This window comes from Paramormyrops kingsleyae, chromosome 1 (assembly GCF_048594095.1).
Source record: "Paramormyrops kingsleyae isolate MSU_618 chromosome 1, PKINGS_0.4, whole genome shotgun sequence".
NCBI classification, from domain to species: Eukaryota; Metazoa; Chordata; class Actinopteri; order Osteoglossiformes; family Mormyridae; genus Paramormyrops; species Paramormyrops kingsleyae.
The window spans coordinates 72,059,185-72,086,044 of record NC_132797.1 but is presented as its reverse complement, the minus strand read 5'-3'; the positions used below and the strand labels follow the sequence as shown (position 1 = coordinate 72,086,044).

Below are 26,860 nucleotides of genomic sequence, written 5' to 3'. Positions count from 1 at the left end.
CTACTGCAGGTCATTGCCTGGCCTCGCTGTAGCTCCTGCCGTGCCTGAGGCCTGTGGTTGTTTTTCTTTGCCGCATCCTGTGGTCCAGTCTTACGGTATTGCAGCTCACCTGGGGCCCGATGCCAGCAGGTTAATGATCCCTATCGGGTTTCCGGCCTCTGCAAGCCCGACGCTTTCGTTTTCGCTCGAAACAAAAGCGGCCTCTCAATTTGCTCATCTCCAGCTAGCAGATAGCCCCAAGCTGGGCCCACATGATGTTTCTTTGGAATTCTGTGTTTCTTGGGGGAGGGGGGGGAGGGAGTCCATTAATGCCAAAACAAAAACAAAGGTAGGTGGCCAAGCTGGTTTGCCACCATAGTCAGTGGCCCCTGGGCTACTTCAGCTGTCGGCGGGGTAGCGGGGGGGGCTGACTTAAAAATACAAGACAATCCTTTTTAGAGGAGATGCCTGGCCTTCCGCCTGAGTGAGGTCAGGTCAGGTCAGGTTGGGGAGCATGCACTGGTACAGCACTTTGCCGTACTAAACACATGAGGAAATACCTAAGGATCCCGGTAAGTGCCCCCTCCCCCCCCCAGGGTGACATGCGGTCTAGTCGCACCCTCCAGAAATGGCCATGTATCTGGCCCAGCCAGCTGTCACATGGCCATGCATTAAAGCACATTTGTTTGTGACTGATGTCCACCAATCAGCAACCTCCTTCTGAATCTCGGAAAGTTTTTCCAATTTCAACCTCAAAACCAAAACTGGGTCTGTCAGTGTGTCTGCAAATGCATTCACCAGGGGCCACGTGCTCTCTCTCACACGCACGGAACACACAGACGCGTGTCATAGCACACCATCGGGGGGGCCCTGCCCCACACCGCATGCGGGGGGACCCCGCACCCAGATCTTTAGTCTCAGTGACTTTGAAGCCCCTTTCCGCGGCCAGCCACCAGGATTCCATGGCAAAGGTCACGGCAGGGAGGGAGGGGGGCTAGGGTGCGGGGAGGGGTGGGGTCAGTCACGTCCCCCACGTCTGCCTCGCAGTGCACGCCTGACGCTGACATTTTCTAAAAGCAGCCATGCCTGCTGTGGCCCCTTCTACCCCCTCCGCCAGGGCCCCCACCCCCGGTTAAATTTTCACTTCCAGTCTGACCGGATAAAAGGGCACATTCAAGCCAGCGTCAGTGGGACACCAAAGCTATGTCGGTCTCTTGGGGTCAGGCCACACCCACATTGTCATGGCAACGCGTGGGCGGGCTTTTCCGCTCCCCTCTTTCCTGGGTCAGCGCGCTCCGTCGCACACTGATGGATCACCTGCCTGGCTGGGAGGAGGGGGCGGGGCTCACAATGCTGATACGCACAAGGCTCTCATTACACCCCAGGAGGCTTTTCCACAATATCCTGCCCTGAACCATGACATTTAGGGACTATTTGTCATGTGACTCTGCCCCCTGATCTGGGCTCCCCCCACGAAGTTCTGTGGGGTTTAATTCCACAGGCCCAACATATTGACCCTAATAGGCCCTGACATTCATTGCTGTATAAAATGTGTTCCCATCCAAACCCACACATAAATAAACACGCCTCTCCACAGGTCGGTTTCAGCACATGGGGTAGGAATCATATTGTCATGTTTGTCATGTGACCCTCCCTCACCTCCCCGCTCTACCTGCTGACTGTCCCATGATGTCATACTGAGTGTCCCATATCCCATATGCCTGAGAAATATACCTCGTTTGCGTGAGGGAGGAGCTCCAGTTATAGTGACCTTTAAAGTAATTACAAATGATCACCCAGTCCCGTTACACAGCCGAAACGGTACTAGCGTGAGCGCACACTCAGGGCCACCCTCAGTGCCACTCTCAGGGCCACCCTCAGGGCCACCCTCAGTGCCACTCTCAGGGCCACCCTCAGGGCCACCCTCAGTGCCACCCTCAGGGCCACTCTCAGTGCCACTCTCAGGGCCACCCTCAGTGCCACCCTCAGGGCCACCCTCAGGGCCACCCTCAGTGCCACTCTCAGGGCCACCCTCAGTGCCACCCTCAGGGTCACCCTCAGGGCCACCCTCAGTGCCACTCTCAGGGCCACCCTCAGTGCCACCCTCAGGGTCACCCTCAGGGCCACCCTCAGTGCCACTCTCAGGGCCACCCTCAGTGCCACCCTCAGGGTCACCCTCAGGGCCACCCTCAGTGCCACTCTCAGTGCCACCCTCAATGCCACCCACAGTGCTACTCTCAGTGCCACCCTCGGGGCCACCCTCGGGGCCACCTTCAGGGCCACGTATTCAACACGCTTTCAGGAGAACTTCACAGGTATGTAGCAGCAGCAACCTTCGGTGGAACCGTGTTGAAGACATGCGGTGAAAACTGAACATCCACAGGCCTTCTGCTCAGGGCAGGGATGGACACCATGCCATGGGCTTCCCCTGTGTCCCACGTGACTGACCATTTCCCAGCATGTCTCACTGCGATGCACATCCCTGAGACGTAACACATCACAGCAGTGCTACAGGACACTGACTTAGTGACTGACTTAGTGACTCCCTGGGTGATGCAAAGAGAAACGCAAGACAGACAAAATAAGCAAAAGATAATCAATAAATACATGCAGCACCACTATGTAACTCAGCGATGAAGAAATTAAGATTCCAATTTATTTTTCTTACATAGTTATTGCTCATGGCTGCACCCATTTATAAAGAGTTTATTCAATTTTACCGTATACTTTCCTTGTAAGACGTCCCGGCAGGCGCTGTGTTCCTCTAGCGTCATGCTACGTCTTCTTAAATGCTGGGTACATTCTTGCAGATGTTTGTACAATTTACTCTGCATGGAAGCTGACACTGTACTGTAAAAGGAAGCCTTGTCTGTTTCCATGGTATTACCAGGATCTTACCATATATTTTGTAATAGCTTTTCCCTTTCCCATGCAGTCAACACGAACTTGTGCAACGTATGTTCTGCAACGTTACTACGTACAAAATGGCAATGTACTCAGCAGCTAAGCTGACACTGTACTGTAAAAGGAAGCCTTGTCTGTTTCCATGGTATTGCAGTTAGAGGGTAATAGTGGAGATTTGTCTACGTTTTTCAGCTGTAGTTTCTCTGTGTTTACCTACTTATTACCTGTGGTAATTAACCAATAATATATTATAATTTACCATATACGTACCAGGTAATTACTTAGTAATTAGGGGACTAAAAAAAGGGTTACAATGATAATAATAATCATCATCACCATCATCATCATCACCCATGAGTGTTTCATGAAAATGCATGACCAGCACTTTCTCATCTTCCTCCTAAGTCGGTGGACTGAGGACAGAGGGAAGACGGGGGGGGGGGGGGGGGGGGGGCTTGGCCAGCTGACAGCACTGATACCCAGGAGTGCCAATATGGGGGGGTAACATTTACAGCGATTCTAAATAATTTGTACCATAATAGAAGAGGTCTGGATTGAGGGCCCAGTGATTATACCTGAACCAGCCCCCCATGGCTGGGCAGCAATGACATCACAGGAATTTCCATTGAAACATCACGGGAGCGAAAGAGTCTGAAGGGTTTGTGGGTGTGGCATGGGGGTGTGGCTTACGATTTCTGCAGTGATTAGGGGCGGAGCCTGACTAATTGGGCCTTCTGCTTTGCATCAACCCTTCCTCTGCATCACAGCACCTCACATTTAAACATCTAAATACATTGTGAGCTGTTCCCCTCCAATTCCTGTTCATGTGGAAGGGCAGTAATTGTATAGCTGAAGTACTTCTTAGTGCTCAGCATGCATAATCAGGAATCAGGAATCAGGATACACACAGGTACTTTCTCCCCCGTCTTTCTCGGGTAGCTTTGCATCTCTGGATTGTTGGAGCATACCGTTCCTGAGAGTCAGGGATCAAATTTTGCTGCCCCCTGCACTGTGGCAGTCTGGGAGCACAATCTGGCAGCTTCGGGCCCCTGATTCACCCCCTGTCTGGTTCTACAGTTCTGCCTCTTATCCCTTGCTTGGTGTCTGTGGCCCCCCCCTGGGACAGGCACAGAGAGAGGTGCGGGGGAGGTGTAAAGGAGCGTGAAGTGGCATGGCTAATGGGTAGCACCTGATAGCATTCACCTTGCATTTTTTGTGCATGAAGGAGTGGTTCACATACAAGGTGACACACACACTCTCACTTTTCATGGGCTTTCTGTCTGTGGGGGCATCGGCTGGTTGTTAGAATGGTCTTTTCATCTTTTCGAAATGGTCTTTTTCTTCTATGTCTGGAGTAGTCAGGCGTCCACAGGAGAGCGGCCACACTGCAGACCGTCACGCGCTCGTGGATTCACAGAACGTCCACGGGCACCCAGCTGAGATGTTCACCTTACGAACAGGTATGTCCTTCAAAGTCACCTTGACCAGCCGCGTGTTCCGAGCAGCTTGTACTTTTCCAAGGCAAACAGGAAGAATGTTTTGGCTCAACGGGCACATGGTGGGGGTGATGCTCAAGGTCAGGGTCTCACACCATCATGCGACAATGTCCATTACGCAACGCCTGCCTCTGTCAAAGGGCAGCTTCTTCTCTTCTAATTAAAACTGATTCAAAGCAAACCTTTTGCCATTTCTCTCCGGATAAGCCTGACTGTGCTTCATTACTCAGACTTAATGAGATTGTCCTCATTTTGCAACCCACTGCCATCTGGCCCATGTGGTTGGTGTCTGGATGAAGTAGGAAGAGCTGATCCTTCAGGAAGAGTCTGCACGTGACATTCAAGGAGACCCCCCAAGTTACTCTCAAGGTGACCTTTCCAGTGGCCCTTTATGGAGGCCCGTCACCTAACATTTCTGGTGGCCCCTGAAATGAAAACAATCAGCAGTGACTCTTGTTCCTGCTTGCTGGTGTCGGTTCAGTTTCGGTTGGGCTAAACACACCTGGAAGGTGAGAGTTAGCAGCTAATCCCTGCGAACCCCGTAGCCTCCTGAGGTATGTGCCAAGCAGGCTGGGGCTGTGGGGGAGCGGAACTTCAAAGGTGCATGGAAGTAATTAGAGGGGTGCTGGTGTAGTTAGAGGATACTGCTAATAGGGACCAGCAGTGGACGGCCAGTGAACCATGTTCTGCTAGGAATGTTTCCTGGTCCATTGCTATGGCTGCAGGTGTGATCTGCTGAGCTAGATCTTTAAGAACCACCTTAGCCCTGGCTGCTATCACTCGTGGCTTTGTCTTGTGTTCCACCATACATGTCGGCTTCCAAGCCAGCCTGAGGTCCAGTGTACTGGGCACAGCTGCCTCTCTATCCGTCTTTACTGAGCAGGTCCCTCGGTGGAATATAACAAATGGGTTTATCATCCTGCCCAGCTGACAGGGTCAAATGGAAGCCTGCCTCTTATTGGATCATGACAAAAAGGGTTATATTTAACACAATGCTCCTGGGCTAATTGGAAGGCTCATTAAAGCATAATTGATTTTCCTCGTCTGAGATAGACACCAATGAAAAAAATGGGAACTGACGCGATATCCAAACGGCGGCTCCTTGGTTTATGTGTCTTTACTTGCGTTTTGCCTCAGTGGTTCTTTGACTGGTTTCGATGGTGTAAAATGGCAGGTTCCCAGCCTTTCGTGCTGCCTGTCAGATCGAGGACAACAGCCAGCTCTTCTCCGAGTGTTTTTCTTTTTATCTTCTGGCATCTGTGGTTCCTCTCTCCCAGCCTCTTTTTCATTCTTCACAGGTGACGGCGGCCTGTAATGGCTTGACACCCCATCCTGGGTTGTCCCCTGCCTTGCATAATCTCCAAGATCTCCAGACCCCCCAGAACCCTGAATAGGAAATGTGGTTAAGGAAAATGGATGGATGATTGCAGTTATCGAAGTTTATAAAATTCAGTTTCCCCTTGTGTGAACCAACACAATATTCCCCACTGCATCAAAATAACAGTTTTTTTGTCCCCACAATGTATTACATACATAAGGCCCCCTCCCACGCACACACACACACAGATACACACACATTACCTCCTGCCAGCTAGAACATTTTTAATGAGCAACATGGTAAGTAGTGAAGGCTATTATCAGGTGTACTTGTATTTGGCTGTCTGTGTTCTCATGGTAATGGGCTGTTCTTCCTGACGTTCAGCCTGTTCCAGGCAACGCCTAGCTTAATGAGTTCCTTAAACGAGAACAGAACATGACGGAACTGTAATTAGCTGTAATTTGAGTCCAATTTCTGGCTTACCTTTTGCTGCACCTTCTGTTCTGTTTTGTTGACGGCACTGATCAGAAATGTTATGGATTTACTCGACAACCTAGTGGGGTAAAGGCAGAAAGAGGACAGTACTCAGGCTTCAGGTATTCAGCAGCTGATTAATGACGTAGCGATTTCTGTCATCATTGTTACCTTTTCATGTAAGGAGGAAGCGCTGTTTTGTGAACCAAGGAAACAAATGCTACACGATGAGCTGGCTGCTGGAGGCTGGCATTTTTCACACAGTTCCCACAGGTGACATGAATGAAGCATGAGTAGATCCTGGTCACGCTGCAGGGCCAACCAGCCGGGCGGAGATCCAGCGAGCGAGCGCTGGACGTGGTGGACCTTCTAACTGGCCTGGGGTCTGAACAGACTGAGCGTAATGCAACGCTGCGCTTCCACGCAGTATGTTACTGCATCTTGCACTCCCCAGGCAGCCTGTCTGGCTGCCTAAGCTAGCAAAGGCACTCAGCTCTCGTCTTTGAAAACAGTTTTTTTTTTTTTTTACATGAATGAGTAACCGTCTTTTAGCAGAAACGGTTCCCTGAGTCGGTGCATGTGGGGACCTGCCCGTGGTCAAACACATCTCTGACTTTGTTCCACATATACACACACATAGGGAGATGACATCACAGTGTGCTGAGGGAGTGTGTGTGTGTGTGTGTGTGTGTGTGTGTGTGTGTGTGGATTATGTATAGCCTCAGAAAAAAATTAAGAGAACACAGGACAATTTCTTGTTTCACTCATTTCTCAAGGTATGGGTCTGTGCCTGTGAATAAAATATATATATATATATAACATTTATTTGTTTATTTATTTATTTTTACTTTAGTAAACTGCCTGGTTCTTCCCTAGTTCCCATTAATGAAGGGCTTCATCTTTGCTTTATGGGACTTCAGTCCTGCTTCTAGGAGTCTGATATGAACTGTCCTAGCAGTGCTCCTAGATTTAAAAATGCAGATTTGTTTAAAAATATAGAGCAATCACTTAATTTTTTCTGCCGCTGTATATATTACACTGTGGGCACGAAATGTCCCCACAATGTGATAAAACCGAATTTTGTACAAATATGCAATAAAAAAACTAAAATTGCCAAAATTCTTGTATTTTGTTTGGTTAGTTGTGGGTAGGGGTGTTGTGGTGGTGCCATGGTTAGCACTGTTGCCTCACAACTCTGGGACATGTCATCATAGGATTTCATTTGGGTATCCCTAGGGTCAACAGAGAGAGAGAAAGAAAGAGAGAGAGAGAGAGAGAGAGAGAGAGAGAGAGAGAGAGCATCCTTAGTGCCCTAGGGTCAGCAGAGAGAGAGAAAGAAAGAGAGAGAGAGAGAGAGAGAGAGAGAGCATCCTTAGTGCCCTAGGGTCAACAGAGAGAGGGAGAGAGCAATCCCAGTGCCCTATGGACAGCAGAGAGAGAGAGAGAGAGAACATCACCAGTGCCCTATGGACAGCAGAGAGAGAGAGAGAGAGAGAGAGAGAGAGAACATCACCAGTGCCCTATGGACAGCAGAGAGAGAGAGAGAGAGAGAGAGAGAACATCACCAGTGCCCTAGGGTCAACAGAGTGAGAGAGCGTATCCCCAGCTTCCCCCACATTGGCAGACATGGCTTATTCACTTAGGTGGCACATTGATCCCTGCTGTGAGAGTGGGCTCCTTTTACAAACCTCTTCCTTATTCCCACCGACACTCAGCTGAAGGAAAAGGCAGGATACATGCGGCTGAACACAGGTGAGGCCTATGCAGGAGCCTCCCTCAAGCATGCGAGTCAGGGGCGAGCTGTCCTGTAGATAGCAGAAAGAAGACAACCTTACAAATGCCAGGGCTGTGTGAGACTACGATGTGACCACTGAGGTGTGATGGGGGGGGGCATCATATTGTTTCTGCGTATATATGCAGGCAATGCAAAGGTCAACCCAAGTCATCACTCCCATGGATGTTTATTCTCACTTTAGCTTCATCCCCCACGTTTGCTTCATTTACCATTTACAGATACACTGAAATGGATATGCCCTCCAACCCTAAATCTACACAAGTGTCACACCCCCTACCTCATTCCTCCTCGGATGGACATGACCTTTGCCCTTTCACCCTGAGATACTAAAACAAGAAAACGTCCTTTTCGGTAGCTGCTCACTACCCAGATGGTTCGTTTATACGAGCACTGGAAGCGTGACGTCTGCAGTGAAGCAAGCGACTACAGACCGCCCTTCTGCATCACGAAGGTTCCGGTACGACGTGGGGTTGGCACAAGAGGTTTTTGGGTGTTTTTGCAAAAGCTACAGGTGACACAGAGACACACAGTTTAGTACAAGCAGGTCCGGATTAAGAAAGTCCGACTTATGAACAACTCTTACTTTTTAACGGACTGCCATTAAGCTTGTTGTATTAAAAACTTGGGTTAAATACAATGGTTCGAAATAACGAACGTACACACTACTTTATGGCATAAAAACTAAAACATTGCACAGATTTAGTGGTCCGTTGGCTCGAGGTACAGTACAGCACCCTATGTAGTTACTTTTATTGTTACTATGTAATTGTTATTATTTACTGTATTATTATGTTTCCAACTTACCAACAAATTCTATGTAAAGACAAATTTGGGGAACGGATCTCATTCATAACCTGGGGACGGCCTGTTACTCACAAATGCATAAAATATTTGTATAGTGTTGGTATGGAGGACGCCAAGCATGTTTACGGCAGCCTCTCACGTGATATCTCGCAGTGATCTGGCAGTGATCTGGCAGTGATCTTTGTATCTCACGCTTCCCATACCTTTTCGATTCACTTCATTACACTCGCATGCTAGCTTTGCTCACCATGGGGTCCAGAAATTTCATGTTTCTTTCAGATCATGGAGGGCCTGCCCCCATAACCCCCGCGATATGGAAGGGTCCACTGCATGCCTCTGTTGCACTGAGTCCAGCTCCGCCATCTGCCCGTAATGATGGATTCACCATTCTTCTGTTGACACTGACTTCTGAGAGCAGAAGCAGCACGAGAGGCTTAATTCCATCCTCAGTGTCCTGCAGAAGTTCCACCACAGCCTGGCCTAGATGAGTCAACATTCCTGCCTCTTCTAATTTACTATTTCTCACCTTAGATCTCCAGGGAGGCAAATTACAGTTTCTGTCAGAGGAATCACAGACACTGATAACTAAAGGCACTCGGGGACGGAGAGCCTTGAGGGAGTTCTCAGCGTTACAGGGGAGGGAGATTAAAATAGTCATTTAGCTCTGCCTGGCTGGAAAACAATGAAGACACACAATGCCTTCGGATAATTCAGCAAGCCGGCTTTTTACGATGTATTGTAAATGTCAAATTTATTGAAAGAGATGATTCATGCTACGAGCGACTGGTCCACTGTGTTTAGGACACACTCTGAGATCCCCTATCAGTGTACTTTGGCCCAGTATCAAATGCAAACAGGATGGTACTCATTCACACAAGACTGACTTCCTGAAAGGCAAGGCTGCCAAGAGTTAGAAGGAAGTCGGACGTCTGGAGTTTTCTATTCTGCTGGAACCAGAAGCGCAGATTGGTTGGAATGAGTGGAGCAGTCACGCTGGGTTCACCGGCTCCGTGCTGCACATCGCTCAGGAAGTGATCGCTGTGTGTACATTCTCTACTACTTCCTCTTCCTCTCTAATTCATTGTACAAATAACCACCGCTGGCAGTTAATGTAACAACAAAGCAATTCTCACCGGTGTAATGTTTCACATAATGAGCTCAGAAGAGCACCAAAGGCGGGGGAGGTGGAGGAAGAGGGGGAGGGGGGGGGGACAACAGACACAACAAGAGAGAATTATAATCCGAAACACGTTTGCTGTTTGTTTCCAGTTATGATTCAAAGTCCAGACAAGTAATAATTAGACTTAAGAAAGTGTTAATTCATGTAAACTGTAAATTAAATCAAGGATACAAATAGGTCAATAGTAATGTTACTTTCAGTTATTTCTGGTTCAACACGCTTCTACTTTTGTTCTGTACTAGAATACAGTGTATCTAAGAACAGGGGAGGAATGTTGTTTACATGCTGTGGAGTGCATCTTTAATGGCTGCTAATAAGATAACTACTGAATGACTGTGTTCATCGTGTGGTCTGGGCTGTATTAGCCAGGCCTGGCTATATTCTGCAACTACCAGGGAGTGAAAACAAAAGACACGCCAGAAAATAGCCCAACAGGGTCATGTTGGCTGCAATGTGACTCCTCAGATGATGCTTATCCTCTAAGATGCTGGGACATAGTGTTTTCTTGCGCGAGAATGCGACCAGGAATGTGTTTGCCTTTTAATGCTGTAAAAAAATAATCTCGGAAGGAACGAGTTGAGCAAAAATAGAGCCGTGAGCCAAGAAAAGGAATAACAGTCATTATTCACGTTTAGGAGAGTAAAAACTGGACCGCAGAAACATTACACACTATTGATATGTGCCACCTGATATATTTTTTTCTTTACCAAAAATGGTCATCTAAATTCTATGCTTATTGTTGATGATGGGGGTGTCCCAGTACAAATTAATTATTAATATTAAGTTCAGCTGAAATGCAAAACCTTATATAGCAGACTAAACGGGTGGGTTTGTTGGGAGATGTTTTGTACCTCTTGCTACTTCACCTGCCGCAAACGGCTGGCGGAAAGCGATTAGCCAAAGTGACTGACAGTGGGTTGCAGTTTCTTTATGTGTGCTCCCAGGGATTTGAACCCTGAGCCTTTTGGGTCATTAGCACAATGCCTGACTTATTGAGGGACAGGACTGACTACAGTTACCACTGAGCATTCACTGAAAGCTCAACATGACACTTAAGTCTAGTCGATTCCTCGACAGCCATGTTTGTACATTGTTATGGATAAAAGCAGCTAAATAAAATAAATGTAAATGTAAATCTCTTACCTGAACATCTTGAGGTCTTCTTTAGCTAAATTGTGGTTAAGCTACTCCTGTTGTGGAGATTTAAAATATATCTTGACCTGAATGAGAGTCTGAACTCATTTTGAATCATTCATTTGTAGACTAAAGCTCTCTTGTTTCTCAGCTTGCTCTGTTTCTGCGAGTGGCGAGTTCCGACCCATTTGTGTGCGGGTTAAGTGCTCTGCAGGGCTTCCGCGTTCGAGAGGTTCCTGGTGGCCTCCTTTGTGTCCGGATGAGCGATGGGGGATGGTACCAGCCAGATGCAGGCTGCCTTTCCGGATGAACATGGACGGAATGAGGCGTCCCGAATACATAGCAAGGCCAAATGGGCTGGGAAAGGTTTGAAAGAGATCTAGAGTTTGCAGTGTAGCATCTCTGCATCCTGTGAACAGGCTGGGACAACCGAGGGGGGGGGGGGGGATGTACATCTCTACAGCATCCTGTTCAAGATGAGTGACACCAAGTGGGTCTAACGACTCCTTTGTGTACAGTGTGTCCCTGCCCTGTCCCTAAACAGAGCGAAATGTCATAAGCGATGACCTAATGAAAGGAATATGGCACAGAATCCAAACGAGGTCAGCTTAATCGAACATAATGGGTTAGCCATTGTGTGGGCGCACACGGTGTACATATCGAGAGCACTAATAATTAGACAGGAGCTCTCGCTGCTTGTAACGTGCAATCAACATCCATTCATGCGGGGATTTTTCCATGGAGTTTGTGGGGGGGGTTCATTAGTTAAACAGACGTCACATCAATTAAGGTTTTGTGTGTTTTCAGTAAAATGCCGTCCATCTGTCGTGTGTTTTCGGCTGCCTGTATGACTGAGCTGTTGTGAATGCTGAGACTTTGTGCAGGGAGTAACCTATTGACTGGTGTATGGACTCAGCTTGTGGGGGGGGGGGGAGCCCTGAACCCCAAGCCACATCAAAGCATGACACCCCGGACCCCCCCCCCCCCCCCCCCCCAAGAGACAGGGAAGGCAGCTCTGTTAACTACAGCACTAATCTCGTCTGATGCAAATGACTAAACTTCAATTCATTATTGTCCCAAATGTGCAGCTTTTTTTAATTACCCCCCCCCCCACCACACACAGACACACAGCCCCCCCCCCCACAAAATTAATCTTTAATTAAATTATTTCCTGCATTCGCTACTCTTTATCAATAGTTGACAATTCCCCAAACACACATGCTTTTGTTGCTCCTCCCCACTTCCTTGGCCCCACCGCTCATCCTTTACAGTCACACCCCCCCCCCCCCCCAACTCTGTCACACAACATGCCTTCAGTTTGCCCCCCCCTCAAAAAGCTTGACCTGACATAACCTCAGCAGACTTCCTGGCTTCTCTGAAAATCAATGCAGTATACAGTACATATCAGTGCGCGGCCGGTAACGACGTTGTAGTAAATTCTGCGCTGACAGAAACGACTTCAAGCGACTTGGGTAAATGTTAACCTATAAAAATAGCAATTATTATCCTTGATCTGTGTTGACATTATTGTTATGGGGAACAAGTGGCGTAAATTTTATTTTCCCACTGTGGCAACTTTCAAGTATCGTGACAGACTATGGGAAGTACAGACATGCATCCATCCTGAGTGTCTATCTGCCAAAGTTCCGGCACTGACTAACAGGATGGGGGGTGGTAAGCATGGCAGTCTGGCTCCGATATGGTCATCTCTGGGCTTCAGTGTAACAGTGCACACCAGCTCAAACCCACTGGACCCTTCAGCAAATTTTTGTGAAAGAGACCCCATGAAGCTGTAAATAATCAAGCCCACAATCATGTATCCAAGAATCAGCTCTGTGGGCCTCCAGCGCAGAACATTGTTCATCTTCAGTGGGTCCCCGTAAATAGCATTCAGCTAGAACTAGGAAGGACTTCATCCTCCCAGAACTCCTTCAGGAAGGACTGTACCTCACACCGCTGCGTAATTGTGACACGTTCTTTCACAATCGCTCCCAGTAAGCAAGGCAGCCCGTAAAGCTTCCAGCTCTGCGGAATCGAGGTGGCGGGTTATGCCGAGCTGGATGGGCCCTTAAATGCCGCGGCGCAGCCATGGTCTCTCGTCTGGCTGTGCTGAGGAGCAATCCAGGGAGCCCCGTGAGAAAGTTCAGAGGTCACCTGCTGGTTACGAAACAGTGAGTACTCCTGCACCTAGAAGAGGGCCTGGGAATCTGGGCTTGGCGGAGCTCAAGGCAAACAAAGAGTGTGTGTGGGGAGACATATGCACACACGTAACGCATACGCTCCTATAGTCACGCCCTCCATGGCCCTCTCACGGACCCCGTCATTTACCAGATCCTTGACATTTGTGCTGACCAATAGGAGCAGGGTGAGGATGGGGTGTTAATGACGTGACAACTTTCAATGGCAAAATAAACAAACAAAGCATTTTGGTGACGATGCGATCACCTGGGATCCTAAGTGCTGAGGTTTAGTCTTCCGGCATGAGGTGAGGGATGTCAGATCTAATGTGTACTGTCTCCATGGAGACGATAATGCATCTTCAGCGTGGAAGACCTGCTCATGCTGATACTGTTTCTCAGATTCATTTAGTGGGAATTGCAAGAGCTGCAGTCAACAAAGTTCAGAGCGTATAAATGGAAAATGAAATGGAAGGTTTAATGCCGATGAGGTGATTATCAAAGTTTATTCACTAGATGATTTTTGTCATGGGGAATGGAGCAGTCTGGGGTACCACGTCTGTTCTGAATTTCCACACATCGGGAAGCATCCATAAACTCCTCCACATTCCGCACTCCCACGCAGGAACAACGCAACGCCGTTCCAACGCGGGCGGCAGAAAATCTGTGGGCACACAGCCAAAGCTCAACCTCCAGACCACAGAATGATTCACTGACGGGCCACAGACGCTGTGTGACTGAGCCATCGGGGGGCGGCGGCGAGCACAGCGACATCCTCCAGCCTACCACCCCACAAACATACATTTACATTTTTATTATTCATTTATTTAACCGAGGTAGCACACATTTTCGTGATAAGGCAGGGTCAGACAATCCCTGGAGCAGTCAGGTGTTAAGGGCCTCAAGAGTGACATCACTCCGCTGACCCTGGGATTTGAACCGGTGACCTTCCCATTACAGGTTCAGCAGCCGAAACCAAACCACCACGTATACAGACACACCCACCCGCAAACCCACTGCAAGAACACATCCAAAGGGCTGTTTTCTTAAATAATGTTTTTTTTTATTTTATTGCAGGTAACAATCCATAATCGATACAGACTAAAGCAATACTTAACTACACTAGTTCTGAGTTATCATCACCTCGTAAGCATCACAATCTCCAGCACATGACATGTACGATGGAAGACACTAAAATATTAGCAGGCTTGTCAATGAACACAAACGTCACACTGAAATTACTGATAAGTTCCAATAACAAAACCGGGAAAAAAACCTTCCTTTTAAAGTTGGCAGAAAAAAATGTACAAACAGCAAAAATTTAATTAAAATTTTAACAAATATATTAACACGATATTTATACATTTGGTTTCATTCTGTAAACTAAGCTTTATCATTAAAAAATGTTAACATTGCATATACCATTAACAACTTGTACCTAAGTAGCAAGGCTTACTTTAGTATCAAGTATTACTTTATTTTTAAAATAATACAGCATTGTTATAAAATATCTTAGTGGAATTCCATCACGTGAAGGGGAGCCTGTGACAGATCCTTGTTGTACAGCATCCACTCGACCATTTTAAGTGTAATTTGGCTGGATTCTTTGTACATGTACACTCTATATATACAGCACTGGGCACAACGAGTGAGGTCACTTCCTGTCCACAGGCCTGAGTGTCGAGTTCCATTTCTGAATCTCCAGATAAGTACACAATATTCTACATTCACGCACCACACGTTACAAACCAAGTGCTGCGGGATTGAGATCCCTCATTGGTTTCCGATGAGCCCCGTTTCCAATCCGAAACACACGACACCCATTAAAAGAGCCATCATCTCAGCATCTGACTTTCCCCAATATCTGTCATCCAATCAACAGCTTTGACGATGGTCTTCTCAGCCAATGAGCTCAGGTCAGTACAACACCTTCAGTGCAGCTCGAGAGCAGTGATCAGCAGCGAATGCAGGTGGAGTCACAGGAGGACTACGGGTGCCGGACACGAACAGCCGACGCGTGCAGTGCCCAGATGCTCTTATTGGTTTAAAAGTTAAAATGCATTGCAACCAATACGCATGCCCGCCCTGGCTCAACCTACTGCCCTCTGATGGATTTCTTCTTGTAATATAAGCACATTATATCAAAATAAACATTTGTGATTTTCTTTAAGCATCTGATCTGTAGGTTGAGGATGGACTTTTAGACGCATTCAGCACTCGCAGAGAAGGCCAAGTCTCCCACGTGTTCAAGACCAGTCAGAACCCACCTTCACAACAACGTCTGTAAGGCTTTGGACTGAAATTATGAAACATCTGACTTCAAAAAATAAATTACATTTGTTTCATTTTCTGTCTGTTTCTGCGCAGTGACCTGGCTTTTCTGCTCTGAGGTAGGGCTTCAATAATTTACTGAATTACTATAAACAGAAAGAAATTGTGGAAAACTCGGACCGTACCAAAGATGACACCAGGGACACACAAATGTTTTATGCACATGAATAAATAAAGGTGTTGTCCGCGAATGTACATGTATGTGACCAGTGGGCTGCCTGTCACACATCTCCAAGTTCTGTTCATACCTTCTCACTGGTCGCGATCCAGGGATCACCCCAAACAGATGCAAATTAAATACCAGGGAGGGTGAGAAAACACGCACGATTTACATATTTAATCTACCTCACAGTTCTTGGACTAGTTTTCTAGCGCAATCGAGCAGCGACAGTGTGGTTCCTGATCCGAAGGGAACCCTCTGAGGTCTGGGGTCATCTACAGCAGCGCAAGGTCAAAAGGCTTGGGTGGGCTGCCCGTTTGCCAGTCAATTTCACGAAGTCCTCCCATCTGTGGTGGGGGTGGTGGGAGGGGGGGGGGGCAGTCATTCTGTTCATCCCCTAATCTGAGGGAGATAAATGAGAGAAAGACGAGAGAGAGAGATCAGATCAAGTAACCAAAGCAGTTAGACACACGGTGACTTGCAAGCAAACATATTTTTTAAGATCAAACCCCTTGATGTCTGTTCATCAAAAATATTCTGAGGGCAGAAGGAAAAATGATTGGTTATCTCTCTGAACCAATCAGATTGTAGAGGAGGTGGTTCCAAGCAACTAGAGGAGGTGGGACAAAAACATCTGATTAGTTGGTCCCGCCTCCTCTGGTTGCTTGGACCCACCTCCTCTACAATCCGATTGGTTATCTCTCTGAACCAATAATTTTTCCATCTGCCCTCAGAACATTTTTTGTGTAAGTAAAACTCCCATGAGCCTCATGTCCACAAGCCAAACATGGAGCCAAATATGGCTGCCAACAGTAAGATGCTTTCCAGCCATGGTTCACCAAGGAACTGTCCGCTAGGGCAAACCTTCCAAAGTCCATGAAATAAAACTTCACTGAACACGATCTAGATTCACATCCCAGTTATGCAGAAATTCAAACAGAAACTCCTCTCTTTTCATGAGGTGCTTTACGGCGAAGACAGGAACGTGTCCAAATCATGGCCTCAGATAACGCGACCCCCAAAAATCTTCACAAAGGCCCGGGGAACAGCTTTGAAGGGACACAGCTATTTTTAAACGTTAAATTCTTTAACAGGTTCTCAGGTCTCAGGTACATTCAGGACAGAGTCCTCAGGTTCCCGCTCGCAGATCACGCGTCTAACCTTTGCCCTTTCGTACTTGTTTGTGTCTTTTGGAGGGAAGCTTCTCAGATGCCCGCTTTCTCACGGCCAACGGGAGCGGATTTCAAAGGGCTCGACTCCAGCTGCACGCCCTGCCAGCCGCCCGTAAACCTCATCCCTACCGTCTTGCCACTTCCCCTTTGCTGGCCTCCTGTTTAAACCTTATCCTGCTCGTTGCATTTGCTGGAGTAACAGCAGCGAGTTTACTGGCGATGCAGGGAGGTCATCTGAGGCACGGGAAGCGAATATTTATGGCCCGCAGCAGACAGAGAACGGGCCAACTGCGCGACGCCGACATCTTAAACTGGATTGAAAAACTGCCTTTAACTGCAGAGTTAACAAGATGCTGTATAATTACAGACAAGCAAGGACGAAATATTTAAATATTGATTTTCAAAGGAAATCTCAGTAAGCCGAGACAGAGCGGGACTTTCTGCTGTGTTCCGGAAGGCAGAGACCAGCAGGAGGATAGGAAATGATCATTCTGGCTCACAGCCAGAAAGCCCCCCATCGCACCCAGCTTTCGCCGGTCGTGTCGGTAATACAGCTGGGGGAGGGGGCCCTATATCTCACATAAGGTCTAAGACTGACGCTCCCCAGGTGCCCTAGTGCTGGTTACAGTTGGACAGTTGGACCTGCAGATCTGGAAGCTCAGTCCCCACTCTGTTCCAACTTTGAAATGTTGGTGTTAATAGTAATGTGAGCAGCTCTTTTTCCATGCTGTGAAAACTGGGGGAGGGTGGGGGGGAAACAAGGCGGCAAAATGGCCAGCTTAAGAACTCAATCCATGCACTGACACACAGGTGAGCCTGAGTGGTAAATAGGAGCATCACCGGTCACACAGCACCATGACAAGGGAAGGGAAGGACTGAAACCGGCACGCGAGGACCACGACTGCAGAAGCACCTTGTGAAAAATCACCCTGCGGATGTTTCCCCTCCCACATCAATCGATTCCTGTTAACCGAACCAGCAGGCATTTAGCAGCCAGGGACATGAGAGAAGATCAAAGATGAGTCAGACAGTGTCGAACGAGCGCTGAAATTTTAAGAATTCCCGACCCAGCTCCCCCTTTTCTGCGAACACGAAAAACTGGTGAGTGTCAGTGTGATCAAACTAAGCAGGCTTCCCCAAGAAAGAGATTACGGTACGACTGGGGTCTGACTCACACTGCAAAACATGTCCTGGGCTTTCTGCTAGCTTCTGAGAGACCGGGACCCTAGGTCTCCATCTCACCAGAACATAATGTGAACTAAAATCAATAGAGCGGCTTAGTAGGCGATGGCAGGACACTAGGCTTTGAAGCAGGACCGATCCCAGCGTGATTCAGCTAGGAAGTGAAGCCCCGCAGCCCGTGGAAGAAAAAAATAAAGAATTACACACGGCTCCCATTACACCTTCGCTGGGGCTTCACCGCAGCCAAGAACGGTGCGAGTATGGTGGAGAGATCTACACGCCCCCCCCCCCCCTCCACGCCTCACAAATCATGTGCTCATGTTACTTATACATGATTTATTTATTTTGCAACTCGTTAACCTTTCCCTGCTAGCATAGCAGGAGCAGCTGTGGCGCAGCAGAGATGGAGGCCACAGTCGGAGCTGTGAGCTTTGCCGACAGAAGGCCGTCGAGGCCGCCACGCCAAGGGGGGGCGCTTGGCGGGGCCGAACACTGGCGTTTCAGTCCTCCTGGCTCCTTTCGGGGTGACCGGTATGGCGGCAGGACACGACCAGGGCAGCGGCATCACCCCTATCGCTGGAGCACAACAACAGTTTCATTCACTCAAAGTCACCCCCCCCCTCATCCGCCCCACACACCCCCCCCCCCCCCCAACCCTCTTCTCACAGCACACTTCCTGTCTGCTGACGAAAACTCCAAGATCAATGAGGAATTGTTGTCATTCCCAAAGGGCAATAAATATGGCCCCCAAACTGGCTACATTTTCTTTGTGCTAAATCGACCCAACTCCACAGGGCACCTCCTCCCATCTAACCCGGACCCACAAATGCTTGTGTAACTGAGAAATAACACCAGAACGGAAAAAGATGAATACCCCCCCCCCCCTCTTAGTAGGACCTCCACACGGTGAGACAAAGCGCTCATTAACCTCACAAAAGCTGCAGCCATAAGAGTCCGGCAAGTAGGATCAGCCCTGTGTGTTTAATTACCTGCCCCGAGGTGACAGCACAACCAGCGGGGCCAAAGGAGACTTGGCACGACCCCGGAACCACACAAGCCAGCCTGCAGAAATGATCTGAAGAAGATCAGAGGACAACAGGCCGCTTAGGGGAGAATACTGTCAGGCACTGATGCAGGGTCAGCTGTCCTTCACAAAGGTGCAGAAAGTATCTTGGTTTGGGGGGGGGGGTCTCTCCCCAAACACCACCATGATCAGCTCCACTGGAGATCTCAGCCAGAACCCGGCCCCGAAAGCCAAACCCTATTATAAGTCCAACAGTAGCTATAAGAATATCAATTTCATATTTCATTTCGTGAGGTCATTTCATTCCCCAGGGAGAAAACTACTCATTTAAAAACATGTCACAGGGCACTGTTATTTTCCAAGACCCCTAAAGAAACCCAAAGCGATTTTTTTAGATTGAGGATTCCCTCCACCACCATCTCCCAACCAATAAGAAGATGAGAGATTTCATCTACAACAGGGCCGAAAACGACCAGGCCACCGTCGCCGTGTCACACTGGTGCCTCACCAGTCTCACAGAGGCTCTTCCATCCACCACGCTGCTCTGTTTGCTCAGCAGGCCAGTCGCGGATGTGTGAACCCAGCCCTAAGGAAACCTCCGGAACCAAAACACAGTGTTCAAGAAGTAGAATGCCATGTCCCAGAACAACCTAACATGCGGTCTCCCGGGAGAGAAGATTACGCAAGCTTTCATCAACAACAGACCGTGAAGCACCCTGCCTGCATCTAGTGAAAGGACAGGGGCACTGACCATGGCCTGGAAGCTTCTCTGAAGGACATTTTCACAGGGTCTGCCGCTGAGAATTTTGTGTTCACGTTCCCAGTAGATGCCGCTATCTGAAGCCACTTCCAGAACCTCCTACGTTTCAGAAGCAGCTGAAGTCTGGAGATGCAGCGATACTCAGCTTCCGGGACCCTCGGCACTGCCAGTGTCTGACACTGATGCTGCACTCGTCTTTGCGTGAGACAGCTCCTCTCCCTGCCCACACCTCCAAACACCGTGTGCATATCCCCCCTCCCCCCCCTCCCCACATGCGCTAATCCCCGATAAACGTGAGTACCGTTCATGCCGTTTATATCAGTGTCTGGAACATTACGGCCTACTTTTCATCACCGGGATTGTACTGGCGGCATGGAAACACTGACATGGCCCCTGTCCCCCCCCCCCCCCCCCAAATGATCCACCCCCGCCCCCCCCCCTCGTAGAGTGCAGGATTGGCTAATAAAAGGGGGAGGGGGCACCAACCTCCACTAACAATGATGCTGCACGCCCCGCCCACATTGGGCTGGGAGAAACACGCTCGAATTTCCAGGCCTGTGAGCCTCACAGTCAAAAGCGGCCTTTCAAAGAGAGCGAGGCTGAGGCTTTGAGCCAATGAGAAAAGCGGGAAACCCAACCCAACGCCTCGTCCAGCGATAAGCGGGGGCCCTGGTCCCCGGGACGGCCCTGGTCCCCAGGACGGACCCGACGCTAATGAGTGCCTCTGAGTTTCTATAAGGCCGGCATCAAAAACACATGCAAACACACTGAAGCCTGGAGCCCATCCCCCCCCCCAGCCCCCTACCCACCAGCCAAAGAATATCTCGGTTGTGGAAAGGCAGCCTTTAAGTGTACCCCACCCCCCTGAATGAAGGACAAATACCAGCTCCTGTGGTGTTGCTATAGCAGATGGTGGGCAGCCATTACTGTGCTCTGAGAGGTTCTGGCGAGTCCGGGCATAAGCCATCGCTGGAGTGGCAGGTGCTGAGGGTGAACCATCTGTCACACATGAAGCTCCTGTCGAGGAGGCCCAAGACAAGCAGGAGGAATACAGGAGCGGAGCGGACAGGCCCTGGGGTCTGAACAGGCCGCAGTCACACAGCAATGCGACAGAGAACTTCAGAAGTGTCCCGAAAGAGGCCCCCCCACCCCCCACCCCCCACACTCACAAACAAAAACACAGACCATCCCGCCTAAGCTGTGCGTGCATCCGCCCCCCCCTTGTGTGTACTGTCAGGTGCAAAACTGACAGCATTCGGCTGGCAATTTCTCTTATTTTCATTTAGCTGTTTTCAGAGGAGAAAACAAGACTTGGGGCTTCGCAGCCGGGAGTTTTAGGATTCCAGAGGCGAGAGGCGGTATGTCGGATGCCGGAGCGAAAGGCGGATTCCGGCCGGGCCGGAACGGAACGCCACCGTGGAAACGCTATTCTGTCTGTTGACATTCCGGCCGCGGGCCTAAATTATTTATGCAGGTTATTACATTCTTTGCCGGCCACCGCAAGCCAGGTCATTCCCGGAACAGCCCGGCACTCACACCTCCGCACCCCCCAGCCCCGAGCTGTCCAGCACACTCTCAAAATGGATGCTACACATTAAAAACGTCTTACGTGTGGGAAGGTGGCGAGGATTCCCCACGGAAGACATGCGTATTTACTTTATGGGCTCCGTCCGTCTACCTCCAGCCTGCTGTGACCTCAATCCAAGAGACTCCGGATGCATCCGGAAAAAACATCCGCAGTCAGCTGCTAACAAGGCCACAGAGATGTTTTACAGAGCCCCAGTTCAGGTCCCAGTGACCAAACCAGCTACCCATGCAAAAGCCTGCATTAGGATTCAACATCTGACTTCATAAAAATTCTTTTTCTCAGTCCCCTCCAGTACAATGACGATTTATATTTAATATAAGGATCCTACAGTACAGGTCTGGCATCAGAGTAAGTATTCACACGTGCCACACCATTAAGCTATAAACGACCTGCTCCAATTTATCTATATACTGCTAGAAGAATTACAACTAAACTAATACACATTTTGAGTTCGCAAAGAGAAGAGGCATTTCATTAATTTGCTTGAAAAATAAAATTAAGTTCCACTGAGATACAGCGCATCCACGACTCTTGTTTCCACAAACACAAGCAGACTTTGGCGTCTTTTAGGGCAGAGAGAACAGCTCATGGCGTATTTAGGGAGAAATGAGACCGCGATCGCGTGTCCCGCCGTTTGTTACGGGGCTCCGCGCGGCTTAGCCCGTGGCGAGTATTTCCTCTGCGCGGCCGTCGGTGTCACCGGCTCCTCCACGTTGCAGAGATTAAGCAGCCCTACCCTTCCCCAAGGCAGGACAAAACCTAGACCACCCCTGCGTGTAACGGAGAGACTGATCTCCGCCAGCAGACCTACCTAAACATACAACAGAGCCGCATTGTAGTTCCCTCGATTTATCTACATTGTACCGTCAAAATGTAAAGTCACGCAAAATTTTAAAGCTTTGGTGAAAAATGATTCAGTATTATTAAATTCCCTGTGATATGCACGTATTCATGCAGGTCACTGAGAATAACACCCTCCTAACTACACACGAACAAACTTAAAATACTTAATATCACAGGGAGAGGATAGCCTACTGAGAGCATTCGCTGCAACTAATTTTTCCATATGTGTAGAGGCTCTGCAAGGTAATTCAGTTTAAAACAATCCTCATAGGCAGATGTCATGCATACACTTAGGAGATTAAATCCTAGAATCTAAAACGCCAGAAGAAATTAAAAGAAAAGCAAAATGCTTCCCTTTCAATTTCAGTAAGGGGGTCAATGATTTTGTGCTTTTTAAAATCGGCTGTGGGGGCTTCCTATTTAGGCTGTTTATCAGAAAACGGACGTCGCCCTCGCATCCCCTGATCCCAGGGCACTGCGACATCATCCTAAAAGCACCAGCCGCCCTGCGCCAGAAGCAGGACCTCACCAGGGCACGTTACGCAACACCATCCAGCCAGCTGCGTTTTTAAAATAATAAGCTACACTTATCCATTTCCCTTAAAATGTAAAAAAGGCTGCCAAAAATATCACGAGTACCATGTAACCATAATCCAGTCCTAAATGGCAGACACATAAATATTGCATCGTTAAAGGGCCAGAGCACTCTAATTTTCACCTCTGTTTAATTGTCCTGGAAAAACCATGGCAACAGTTCAGCGTTTGGGGAAACGCAGTCATATCAGAGTCGATCGGAAACAGCCCCTGAAGCGTGTGCGTGACGGACACGCGGTTAATGCAGCCAGCATCCACGTGCTGCAGTCACCGGGACCACGAGTCGCGTATTCCGGTAAAGTTCAACAGAATCACACGCGCAAGAAAATGCATAACGGTGCAAAAGGAACCTACAGAATCTTAGCAGGTGGCCCTAGCAGGGAAACTAATCGGTAGTTCAAAATGCAGATTAATTATCTTAAAAACAGCCCCCAAAAGAGCCCATGCATGCATACATTTTTTTTCTGACACCAAGCAAAGGAGAGAGACTCACCTTTAACCACAGCAGCAGCCTCTTTGAAGGCCAGGCCGACAAATGGGACACCATGCAAAGCGTTGATGCCCCCTTTGCAGCAGCTGGTGGCTTTAAGCTGCATCAAGCTCTTACAGGCGCCCAGGTTTTCGTCCATCAGGTTTAAGGCGATGTAGTTGAGTCCATTTTGGAAACCGGCTGAGGTCTCTCGGCACATGGGGCTCCCGGCTTCCCCGTCGGAACCCTGGCTGCCACGTGCCCACACGTTCTCCACGGAGGCCGAGCCGTGCCGCCTAGGGTCGTGGGCGAAGGAGGGAAAGACTGGCGTGACGGTGGTGGTGGATGAGAATGTCTCCGAGCTGTGCCGACGACGCCCCTGTGGGTCGGCCCGGATCACCTTGGCACCCCGGTCCGGGTCAGGTTGGACCATGGGCACCAGGAACGTCTCCATTCCTGGCACGGGCTGGTCCTCGAGGGTCAGCTGCTGCATGCTGCCGCTGGGGCTGATGGGTTGGGGGGTGCCATCCGTGCTCTGAGAGGGGGGCCCAGGACCTGTGAAGGACATCTCTGTGTAGTCATCCTTTACCTCATCCAACTGAGGGGGGCAAGAAAGCGATGGGAGACCCCCATTGCTGGCGACTACAGGACTTGGTGACACAGTGGCTTGGTCCATGTTCACGCAGCTGGAAAGCGGTGATGTGGCCCGGCCCCCCAAGGGCAGTGAGGTGAAGGAACACCTTGCAGCCTCACTGAAGTCTATATTGATATATTCACCCGGACTTTTCGGTTCCTTGGGAAGAGGAAGTTCTTGCATGCTTGGCAGGGTCCTCACCGTCTCCAGGGACAGTCTGGTGGGCCGATTGACCCTCCCCCTCAGAGACTCTCCCCAGCTTAGCCTGGGTGACGGCGAATCGGCAGGCGTGACCCGGCAGCTCATCTCGTCCACGGCTTTCGGAGCCTGCAGGCTCCTCATCATCACATACTGGTCGTTGTCATCACTGTTCCTAGTGGGGGTCCGGTGGGAGTGAAGCAGCATGCTAGAGGGGAACGTCCTCTGGAATTCGGGGGCAAGGCATCCTGGGAAGCAGTCTGGGGGCGTGAAGGACACGCAGGGCTCCACGGGGGACATGTTCATGTACTCGCCGTTCACCAGCTTACCGTCAGAACTCTCCATGGACAGCTTGTGGCCACACAACATCCTGAGGTAGCCACTGTCATCCAGGGAGCCACTGGGGGACGCTACCCTTCCCCCACTGCCGGCCATTGGTGGATGCACCCTGGGATTGATTATCTGCTTGGGAGCAGAAACCGTCATGGGGCTCATCGCCATATAGTTTTCGCTCCTGCCAGTCAGGGGTACCACGCCTGGGGTCATCTGCATGTAGCCATCGTCACCCAGGTTACTGCTCGAGCTCCTCAGGGACCCAATTTCTACATCTCCATAATCCTCTGGATATGCAATTTTTGGAGAGACATTGCGTAATCCCCGGCCAGAGAGGGTGGAACACGTCGCTCTCATCAACGTGTACTCATCCAGAGAGGTAGAGGAAACTTGTGAGGGCGCCCTCTGCTGGGGTGGCGTGGTGAGCGAGTAAGTCCGCTTCCTGTACGCCTTGTCAGACTCCTCATCGCGGCACTTCCGCCAGCACTCCCCGGCCTGCCTCTCCATCAACTCATAGCCATTCAGGTCACTGCCATCACGTGAAGGGGGCGTGTCGGTCATGTACTCTGGCGTATCGCTCCTGTTCCCTAGGTGTGGCCTCAGGTCACCGGGACTGGACCCGTATTCATCACAGGACATGAACCCAGCATCACTGGGGGAGCCAGACACAGATGCACAAGCGCTGGGAGGCCTCGGAAGGGCATCGGAGGCGGAGCCATTGCCGCTGCTGGAGGAGAGGCTCACCGGGCTGGCGATCGACGGTGGGGAGGACATGGACATGGACTTGCTGTGCTGCAACGCGGACATCTCGAACATGCGGCTGGGCCGTGCCGTGACCGTGTTAGACCTCCCCAGAGGGGCCCGACTGGCACAGGGGCTGACAGGGCTCCCGTTCACAGATACGGGCCGGGTCATGGTGCCATCCCCCTCGCTGGCAGTCCTGACGCGACAGGAGCTGAACTTCCCAACGGGGGACGTAGCTGCAGCGCTGTCCGTCCTGGACCTCCTGAGAAGCCCGGTTTGGCTGGGAGGCAGGTTATTCAAGTGCCGCCTAGTGGGCACAGAGATGGGGTTGGTGCCCGAGGACTGGCTTTTACTCCGCGGCCGGAATTCGCACAGCTCCTTCATTGCTTTCATAGCCTCCAAGATAGTCTCGTGTATGTTCTGCGCCACCACAGAATCATCTGCCTGCATCCAGAGCTCACCAGGTCCGGTGGAGGCAGACCTGCCCACCTCAATGAAGAAAAAGCTGTCCGAGTGTCCACACCTCCGTATGTTCATGAGCTGCAGAACCACAGAGGCGACCTCTGAGTTCAGCTTAACAAAGCTGATGGTCCGGCTGGACAGGCACAGTCTGTACACCCCTGTCAGGTTCTTGCTATGCCCCAGTCCTTTAGATTTCAAATTTACCTGCCATACTTCCTTATAAGCTGCGCTCGCTGGCGTGATCATGCCATAGTCGGCATCCTCCAATCCCACCAAAGACGACTCTGAGCCGGCGTGTACTTTCCCTCCAGTCATCAAACCCGCCAGCGCTGCGTACCATTCCTCTTGCTCCAGCTCGCAGTCGGCAGCTACAGCGAAGTACTCGTCCTTGGTGTAGAGGGCGATCAGGTGCCGGTGTTTGGCGTCCGCTCTCCTGCTGATGTTCAGACAGGAGTCTAACGGTATGACCCGCCGGGCTGCCGACCTGTTTCGCCACTTTTTCTCGTTCTCGTAGCACTCCAGACGAGCAGGGCAGCCGTCGCCCGGCGCCTTCAGCACGAAGAAGCGTTTGTGTCCGTGCTTCTGTTTCCTCAGATAGCCGCACTTCTCAACGCCGTCGCCGGCATGCGGCGGACTCGCCATCCCGGCTCCCTGAACTCTCACTTTCTGCTCCCTATTGCGATCTGCTCCGAAGTGCGTCGGTACACTCTTATCTCATCCGCCCGCTCCGCATCTGATACAGTTTAGCACAGTGTAACGCATACCGGCCAGGAAAAACAACATGTGACGCTCTACGCATCCAGCTTTAGTTTCAAAAAAAGGAAAGAAAAACACACACATATACACACACGGGGTGGAGCGAAACGTAGGGAAGGCGTGTTCGCAGACCCGCCCATCTTGTTGGCTGATTGGTTCCGAATTTTGATTGATGACAGCATGAGCGACTCATACAGAAAAACAGCCTTCCCTTTTAAGGGATTAAGGCCGCCCCTTTCCGCGCAGCGAAACGGGTACCGCAAAACTGACTCGTTTCCTTATTTATTCCCATTCCCGTAACACCTGCTTCTACGCCGTTTCTCGTTCATGCAAAATAAAGCCTTAAGTG

General features: G+C 49.9%; 1 protein-coding gene and 1 long non-coding RNA gene across 5 annotated transcripts; both read right to left on the bottom strand.

The window, feature by feature from the left end:
• Positions 1-2,602: 2,602 nt before the first annotated feature.
• LOC111853317 (uncharacterized) lies at positions 2,603-11,427 on the bottom strand. 4 transcript variants are annotated; one of them, XR_002840440.2, is made up of 6 exons: positions 9,904-11,081; positions 9,018-9,178; positions 7,860-8,471; positions 6,343-7,403; positions 6,181-6,250; positions 2,603-5,765 (listed from the first exon to the last, which is right to left on the bottom strand). It is a non-coding gene; the product is annotated as an uncharacterized lncRNA (long non-coding RNA). The 4 variants fall into 4 exon arrangements; XR_011982272.1 differs by having other exon boundaries at positions 6,343-7,976; positions 8,244-8,471; XR_011982271.1 differs by lacking the exon at positions 9,904-11,081 and adding an exon at positions 11,094-11,427 and having other exon boundaries at positions 6,343-8,471.
• A 2,873-nt stretch (positions 11,428-14,300) lies between these two features.
• Positions 14,301-26,609, bottom strand: LOC111851414 (insulin receptor substrate 2-like). The gene is made up of 2 exons (XM_023826371.2): positions 23,409-26,609; positions 14,301-16,154 (listed from the first exon to the last, which is right to left on the bottom strand). The coding sequence occupies exons 1-2, from the start codon at positions 26,395-26,397 to the stop codon at positions 16,150-16,152; spliced, it is 2,994 nt and encodes a 997-aa protein (XP_023682139.1). The 5' UTR covers positions 26,398-26,609; the 3' UTR covers positions 14,301-16,149.
• Positions 26,610-26,860: the final 251 nt, after the last annotated feature.